Genomic DNA, 9,206 nt, shown 5'->3' on the forward strand with positions numbered 1-9,206 from the left:
TCCTGTACCTGTTGAACTGCAGATTTATGGGTCATCTTTCTACTTGCATGCTTTCTTTCTTTTCCTCTGTGCATTTGAATGTATCCACCTTCTTCAATAGAGCGCTCTCTAAGCTTGAACTTATACGGGCCTCCATCTGAAGAAGTGGGATCATCCTCTGTGGAAGCACTTGTATCTGCCAAGGCAATGTTTTCAGCCGATGTCTCTGCTTCAGCCTCCCCTTCAAAAGATGTGCTTGCTCCACTATCTGGAATCCCAGCTGCAGACGTCATTCCACCCCCAGGAGAATCTGGAGACGTTGATATTCTACTATGTTTTCTCTTCAAATTCTCTTTATTTCTCATTGTATCTTCTTCTACAACAATGTCCATATTAACTTCTATATCCTCCACACATGGCAAACTCACACTGGCCATGTCCGATTGCAATGCATTTTCTTTTAAAACAGCTTCAGAGTCTTTAGCTGCATTTTCACAGTCTGTTACCTCAGAAGCTTGATTTTCAATAAGAGAAGAAGGCTGGGCATCTAGACATTCAACTACTATCTGATGGGATTCTGGTTGAACAGAAGCAACCTGAATAACAGCAGGAACAAAGACTGTAGGCTGCAGCTCTGATGAGGCATTTGAAATACTGGAAATATATACCGCTGTAGCACCATCAACAGAGGTGGCTGCAATATTGTCACTAGTAAGCTGAACAGACATTTGTGTTGAAATAGCAGTTGGGTCTTGCGAAGCAATGGCAATTATATCGTTTCCGGAATGGGTTTGTGTTGCAGTCTGACACTCCATGTTGTTTTCATTCAATATGTGTTGGCCATCTGTCACTTCTATCATCACAGGGGAGGTGGTCTTATCTTCATGTATAGGTCCTTGTATATTGACATTAAGAATATTCTTTTCAGAAGCTACAGTCTGCACATCCCCCTGATGATACAAAGTAAGCTGCTTTTCCTCCATCTGTTTATGAACAGATTCACAGATTTCCAGCACTTCATACATGTAGAGGTGGCGGGCAAGCATGGCTAGGTCAGCCATACTGCAGAAATCAAACATTAGTTCTGAGGTGTATGCAAATTCTAGCAACGGCAGGAAGCTGGACTTACAAAAACCTACAAATCAAGCATAAAAATAATATCATTTGGGAATTTGAAAGATTTGTTACAAATTCAAACATAAATTATATTTAACAAAAACACATCACAGAAGTTATCAGTATTTCTAGCACAAAGATGAAAATGTTCATAACACTCATATCAGCTAAACCTTTAGGCTACTTTCACACTGGGGCATTGTGCCGTCGGCAGTAAAGCGGCGCTTTGCCAGCAGTTCAGTGGCACTGCCCATTGATTTTGGCTTGGGCAGGAAGGGGTGCAGGTGCTTGGTTTTGAAGTGGTTAAAAGGCTTTATATATAGCCATACACACAAAAGAGAGCCAGCTGGAAGCAGTCTGTTAGTGCTTACATTTCTGACTAAACTTCCACTTCAATGTTTTAGTGAACATTAAAAGTATAACTAAAGGCAAAACTTTTTTTTTTAGTTTTGGATAGAGTGGAGAGAGATTAGAACACGTGTCAGGTTTTATTGCTTTCTGTGTCCCAGTTAAGCCCTTTTCACACTGGGGCGTTTTTCCGGCCTTATTCGAGCATTTTTCAGGCGCTTTGGCGTTAAAAAAAGCCTCTAAAGCACCTGAAAGAAGCCTCATCTGCAATCCCAATGTGAAAGCCTGAGTGCTTTCAGAGCCCTTTCAAACTGCCAGTGCCCCAAAAACACTGGTAAAGCGCTGCAAAAGACCCTTTCACACTGGGGCGTTTTTCCGGCGCTTTGGCGTTAAAAGAAGCCTGTAAAGCACCTGAAAGAAGCCTCATCTGCAATCCCAATGTGAAAGCTCAAGTGCTTTCAAAGCCCTTTCAAACTGCCAGTGCCCCAAAAACACTGGTAAAGCGCTGCAAAAGACCCTTTCACACTGGGGCGTTTTTCCGGCGCTTTGGCGTTAAAAGAAGCGCCTCAATGGGAAGGGGGCTTTAGGAGTGGTGTATTCAACACTCCTAAAGAAGCTGCTTGCAGGACTTTTTTTGACGCCCTGCCAGCGCAGCGCCTCAGCGTGAAAGCACTCGGGCTTTTACATTGGGATTGCAGATGCAGCTTCTTTCGCTCCTGAAAAATGCCCCATTGTGAAAGGGGTCTAAGGGAGCTTCACCCTCTCTATTCGTTCTGCTGGTCCAAACAAACCATTTACAAAACTAACACATGCAGCGGCTGTCAGAAATGTTTGCAGCCACAGCTACATACAGTATACAGTTCTGTGTTCCAGCGGCGGGACAAGGAACTTCTGGTTCTGAAACAAATTCAAATTTGGACTGAGCGCTGCTCAGTTTTTCACAGGAAGCTCTGTATTTTTTTTAATGAGTCGCCATCAGAGGTAGCCTTGTATTCATTCAGAAAATACAAAGCATCCTGTGAATGACTAGGCAATGCTCAGCCCGACTCAACTCTGTTTTAAAAGCAGGACGGGAAGTACCTGTCCTGATGCTGGAACACATCGCTATATGTAGCTGAGGCACAGCATTCTTGCACATTTTAGCACACCCAACTTCTTAATTTCCTTACAAATCCAGGTTTGCTATCAGCTTGCTTTGCCCCACTGCCACCATCTTTTACCCAGGGTGGATAAAAATTGATTTCAAATAATAATAATAAAAAAAAAAAAAAGAATAAAATGCTTTTAGGAGTAAAAATCGATCTAAAAAGGAGTTTTATATTTAACTGCTTGCCGACCAGCCGCAGGTCGGCTCCCCTGCGCGAGAGCCCGTAGCTATACGTCGGCTCTCGCGCAGGCCACTAGGCGCGCGACCCCCGACTCCCGTGCACCCGGGGGGCGCGATCGCCGCACAGCTCTCAGTCCTGTCAGGGAGAGAAATGCTAATCTTCTGTTCATACAATGTATGAACAGAAGATCAGTCATTTCCTCTACTGAGGCCACCCCCCCTACAGTTAGAACACACCCAGGGAACATACTTAACCCCTTCCCCCCTAGTGTTAACCCCTTCACTGCCAGTGGCATTTTTTATAGTAATCCAATGCATTTTTATAGCACTGATCGCTATAAAAATGGCAATGGTCCCAAAAATGTGTCAAAAGTGTCCGCCATAATGTCGTAGTACAGAAAAAAATAAAACGCTGATTGCCGCCATTACTAGTAAAAAATTAAAAATTTTAATAAAAATGCCATAAAAATACCCCCCATTTAGTAAACGCTATAACTTTTCAATAATCGCTTATTTCGATTTTTTTTTCGAAAAGTAAAAAATATTCATTTGTCGCTCTATTTTTGTTTATAGTGCAAAAACTAAAAACTGCAGGAGGTGATTAAATACCAGCAAAAGAAAGCTCTATTTGTGGGAAAAAAAAGGACGCCAATTTTGTTTGGGAGCCACGTTGCACGACTGCGCAATTGTCAGTTAAAGCGACACAGTGGCGAATCGCAAAAAGTGCTCTGGTCTTTGACCAGCAATATGGTCCGGGGGGTAAGTGGTTAAGATTCCTTAAAATTTTTTCCCATTTATTCAGTATTAAATTAAGCTTAGTTATGTAGCATTAGGCTGTATATTCTGCAATATTTACATTTTTGGTAAACTCATTTAATGAATCCAAGCTCTGCAAACTGAGATAACATTCACTGCATTGATGCATTCACATAATTTGACAGTAACCATGCAATAAAACAAAGTTCAGGAATATTCCTTTTTCCCATTGTTTTGCAAATCTATGTACACTAAAAACTGTATGATTGAATTGGTTCTGATATCGCCGTTTTAGTAATCTGACGGGTTATTATTCTAAATAGGAAACCTTCATTTTGTTTGCAAATATTAAAGATTCTAACTACCAGCAAGAATAAATCCTTACATTTAACCACTTAACCACTGTTTTTCAGACTCAGTGTTTACACTTTAAAAACAAGTTTTTTTGCTAGAAAATTAATTAGACCCTGCAAACATTATATATTGGTTTTCTCTCACCCGAGAGAATAAAATGGCGGTCATTGCAATAGTTTTTGTCAAACAGTATTTGCACAGCGGTCTTACAAGCGCACTTTTTTTGGGAAAAAAAATGACTTTTTGAATAAAAAAAATAAAACAGTAAAGTTAGCCCAATTTTTTTTTATTGTGTAAAAGATAATGTTACGCCAAAGTATATTGATACCCAACATGTCACGCTTCAAAATTGCGCCCGCTCGTGGAATGGCGTCAAACTTTTACCCTTAAAAATCTCCATAGGCGACGTTTAAAAAAATTCTACAGGTTGCATCTTTTGAGTTACAGAGGAGGTCTAGAGCTAGAATTATTGCTCTTGCTTGCTGCGATACCTCACTTGTGTGGTTTGAACACCATTTTCATATGCGGGCGCTTCTTACGTATGCGTTTGCTTCTGCGCACGAGCTCGTTGTGACGGGGCACTTTAAAACATTTTTTTTTTTGTTTTCTTTTTTATTATACTTGATTTTATTTTATTTATTTTTACACGGTTTAAAAAAATAAATACCGTAAATGGGTTGCTTTTATTCCTATTACAAGGAATGTAAACATCCCTTGTAATAGAAAAAAGCATGAGAGGTCCTCTTAAAAACGAGATCTGGGGTCAAAATACATTTTTGAAAAAATGTCAACAAAAAGATGTGCCTTTAAGAGGCATGGGCGGAAGTGATGTTTTGACGCGGCGCAGGTGAGAGCCCTCTCCCGCCGCCGATAACGCTGATCTCGCGGCGGAAGATCACCATTATCGTTTACAGCACCGCCACCTGAAGAGATGGATATCTCGGTTGTGGCAGCAGCTTAAAGCAGTTTTATACCGTAAAAAAAATAAAAAAAAAAAAGCATACTAGCTCATCAATTACTTACCTTAGAGCGAAGCCCCCGCAGCGGTCCTCGGACACGTCCTCCACCACTATCCCCGGAGTGACTTCCGGGTATCGCCGCTCCGGCGCTGTGACTGGCCAGAGCGGCGATGACATCACTCCCGTGAATGCACGTGGAACAGCACGATCCCGCGCATGCGCACTTTTCCGGCAGGCTTTCATTCAAGAGCCGCCGGGCTCAGTGCGCCTGGGCCGTTGTCTACGGTGCGCATGTGCCGTAGACATCGGCGCCCACTTTTCTGCAAATATCTCCTTAACCATGTAGGTCTCGGAGATATTGCAAGCACCTACAGGTAAGCCTTAATGTAGGCTTACCTGTAGGTGCAAGTATGCCACTAGGGTATACAACCGCTTTAAGTGGTTAAAGAGTACCTGTCATTTCAGAGCCATCATGGCAGCGCCTGTTAGTGAGCATCCACTCACCTGCTGCCACCACATCCCCAGCTTGTTACGTCACTGCCGCATCACCGGCCATCCCTTTAAAGTGAATGGGACCATCTGTGAGTTAACAGCGGGTCAGAGGAGGAGCTGCCAGAGATGACAGTTGCTCTTTAAAAATTATGATTTAAATCAAGTCTTTTTACTAGTAATATAAATCATGATTTAAATTAAACCCACCCTGCTTCTACCCCACTTCAGCCACCAATGATGCAACTTCTGTTTATTTGAGGACTTAACTTTAAAGGGGTAGTAAAGGTTCATTTTTATTTTCTAAATAGGTTCCTTTAAGCTAGTGCATTGTTGGTTCACTTACCTTTTCCTTCCATTTCCCTTCTAAAATGTTTTCTTTGTCTGCATTTCTCACTTCCTGCTCCTCGTCAGGTAAGCTGTTCTGGCTGACTAACCCCCAGTCAGAACAGCTCGGATGATGGGGGCAAGCTTACTGAGGAGAAACAGGAAGTGAGAAATTCAGACAAAGAAAAAAAACATTTAGAAGGGAAATCGAAGGAAAAGGTAAGTGAACCAACAATGCACTAGCTTAAAGGAACCAATTTAGAAAATAAAAAACGAACCTTTACAACCCCTTAAAAAATACCAAATAAAACTTGGTTCTCACCTGATAAATCAACAAAAGCCTCGTGGCTGGAGACGGCTCCTTTTTCAATGAACAGCTCTCTGAAGTACTCACTGCTGGCTGCTAGGACGGATTTGTGAGCCTTGTATTCCTCACCTTCGATGAGTAGTGTCACATCACAGAACTGATTAGCAAGTCTCTGCTGGTTTAACTGATCAAGCACAGCCTGGCTATGTTTAGAAGATGACTGTTTAACTATGCCTTTGCTATCAACCTACAAGAAAAAAAAATTAAAAATGCATTAAAATATGAGCATATAACAGAAAGGGTTACAGGTTCACTTTAGAACAGTACATTAGGCATGGTGTACTTCTATCTACTACTGCCAGAGCATCCTGGAATATAAAACTTACAAACATATATAATTATACAGAGTATATTCACTTGTGTCAGTAATTCTAAATGTATTAGGACCATCAATTGAACAAAACACTTACAAAGACCAGTTCATGCTTAGCCACTGGTTTCCTTTTTGCAGGTTTTGGATCAGTGCAGGTACTAGACACCGGGGTGCTGCCTTCGTCATCCGTTTCCTCCAATTGCACGTCGATCCCAAACTCCTCCAGCATTTCAGAGGGGTCATATGTCAAGCGCGATCGGTCCATTTTCTCCTGGCATTTGTTGCATTTTTTTATGTAGTCTTTCATTTCTTTCAAAATTCCTGATTGAACAAATTAAAAAAAGGATTAAAAAGTAGATTTGTGCACTATGATTAAGCACTAAGTTTTAATGTGAAAGGCGTCAGCTTTTATCCGGTTTTGCCGTGGCATGTATCTTGTGATTTTACCTTTACATTCCCCTTCATTTTAGCTTTGTGCACTGCTCATTAGAATGCTGTGTGAAATGCAGAAATTCAGCTACAACTTTCTATGTCCCATCTGATTCTGCCTCTAGTGCTGCTCTTCCTTTTCCCCCATTCACCTACTTTTATTGGAGGGAATTGCAAGATATGGTACAAGACTCAGTGGCTGTCATAAACATATGCAGTAGGTACACATGAGAGTACCCACTACATATGTCTAGGACAGACACTGTATGATGCCCAGCCTCCCACAAGACTCAGTGACCATCATAGATAAACCTCTGGGCTAAAGTGGGTGTCAACCACAGCTGCTTCTGATGCGGTGCACATAACTTCCATGCAGCCAGTTTCACCTTGATGAGAAAGTTAGCTGCAGGGCCTGTACCCTGAATCCCATGTATTAGTTGGTATCGTGCTCCGAATAATATCTGTTAAATATGATGTAGACTGCAAACACATGTAACAATGTGTGCCAAGTTTAGGGATGCCCCGATAACTGGTATCGGTGCCAAAACCAGGCATTTAAGCGAGTATCAGTACTCGCCCAAATGCTTCCGATACTTCTGGATCGATGGACGTCCTCGTTGGTTGCCTGTACAGTACTGTCTCCATAGTGGAGCTCTTTAGCCCGCTCCTGGCATTTCCCCCAGCAGACAGTGATGAGCTCTGATGTCAGCAGTTACTTCCGGGTGTTCCGGCCGTTGCTGGTTCTGTCCATTGATCCGGCATCCATTTGGCTCACCACCCGCCCCCAGGAGCTCCAAGGTTAGAGGCAGTCGTTCATTCCACCAGGCTCAGCAGAATCAACTACAGAACCCGTAAGTCCCAGTGTCTCATTGGCACACTACCATCTCCCTGCACGGGCTTGTGATCCATTTACCCAATGTCATCAGTCTGTTCAGTTTTCCATTAAATGATTGCTGCTTTGAGCTTCTAATCTGTCTCTACCTACTTACTAGAGCAGTGCTCCCTCTGCTGAGTTTTGCGAGTTCTAAAATGCCCACTAGATGGCGCTTCTATACAAATAAAAATTGCATGCGATTCTTTGCGCCAATTTTTCTTTTGACGCAAAAAGCACCGCAAAGTATCGGTACTCAGTATTGGTGAGTACTTGATCCGAAAGTATCGGTACTTGTACTCGCCGATAGAAAAACTGTACCGGTGCAATCCTACCCAGGTGTGTGTGATCAGAGAGTGCAGGAAAGAGATACATGGGTGTGCCAGGTGTGTGTGTGATCAGAGAGTGCAGAAAAGAGTTAGATGGGTGTGCCAGGCGTGTGTGTGATCAGAGAGTGCAGAAAAGAGTTAGATGGGTGTGCCAGGTGTGTGTGTGATCAGAGAGTGCAGAAAAGAGTTAGATGGGTGTGCCAGGCGTGTGTGATCAGAGAGTGCAGGAAAGAGATAGATGGGTGTGCCAGGTGTGTGTGTGATCAGAGAGTGCAGGGAAGAGATACATGGATGTGCCAGGCGTGTGTGATCAGAGAGTGCAGGAAAGAGATACATGGGTGTGCCAGGTGTGTGATCAGAGAGTGCAGAAAAGAGTTAGATGGGTGTGCCAGGTGTGTGATCAGAGAGTGCAGGAAAGAGATAGATGGGTGTCCCAGGTGTGTGTGTGATCAGAGAGTGCAGGAAAGAGATAGATGGGTGTGCCAAGTGTGTGAGATCAAAGAGTGCAGGAAAGAGATAGATGGGTGTGCCAAGTGTGTGAGATCAGAGAGTGCAGGAAAGAGATAGATGGGTATGCGATCAGAGAGTGCAGAAGAGATAGATGGGTGTCCCAGGTGTGTGATCATAGAGTACAAGAAGGAAATATTATGGTCCCAGGTGTGTGATGAGAGAGTGCAGGAAGGAGATGTGGTGTCCCCGGAAGTTGACATTGGCTCACCTCTCCACCAGTAGCGCTTGGACAGGAGGTGCCATGTTTGGAGCCGGGTGAGGTGCAGCCCCCCCTCCCCGATGTGCGCCTCCTCTATGAGCCCCTTCCTGCGGTCGGCCTGCAGTACCACCTCCAGCTCGGTAAAGCGCTCCTTGTCCCGATGCCGGCGCTGATAGAACAGGGTGCCATCTCTCACAATATAACAGGCAGCTGCCTTCCGGATCTTGCGCTTGACATTCCCTTCGGTGCCCGGAGCATAGGGCTCCCGCTCGTTGGTCAGGTAGCGTAGGATGGCCAGGTAACTCTCCTCATTGGACATCTTCCCACAATGGTGGCACCGCGGCCACTCCTGACCTTGCAGGCACTGGCTCCGTGCAGCACAGCCTGACTTCCAGCCCCTCTGTGCACCGCCACCACTGACAGCGCCACAAGGAACTGCAAATGTCGGAACGTCTAGCAAAGTCTCTTCGTACGGAAAGTCAAGATGGCTGCTGCACCACAGGAAGTGACCTCACATCCTAGAGGAAGTATGT

General features: G+C 43.9%; 1 protein-coding gene across 1 annotated transcript in view; it reads right to left on the minus strand.

Moving 5' to 3' along the window:
- ZBTB11 (zinc finger and BTB domain containing 11) overlaps positions 1-9,141 on the minus strand; it is a 35,195-nt gene extending 26,054 nt beyond the window's left edge. Inside the window, exons 1-4 of the mRNA XM_040336616.1 lie at positions 8,683-9,141; positions 6,433-6,656; positions 5,978-6,209; positions 9-1,114 (exon numbers count right to left, since the gene is read on the minus strand). Coding sequence (XP_040192550.1) covers positions 9-1,114; positions 5,978-6,209; positions 6,433-6,656; positions 8,683-8,992 — 1,872 coding nt within the window. The 5' untranslated portion in view covers positions 8,993-9,141. The remainder of the gene's footprint in view (positions 1-8; positions 1,115-5,977; positions 6,210-6,432; positions 6,657-8,682) is intronic.
- Positions 9,142-9,206: the final 65 nt, after the last annotated feature.

This window comes from Rana temporaria, chromosome 2, assembly GCF_905171775.1.
Source record: "Rana temporaria chromosome 2, aRanTem1.1, whole genome shotgun sequence".
NCBI classification, from domain to species: domain Eukaryota; kingdom Metazoa; phylum Chordata; class Amphibia; order Anura; family Ranidae; genus Rana; species Rana temporaria.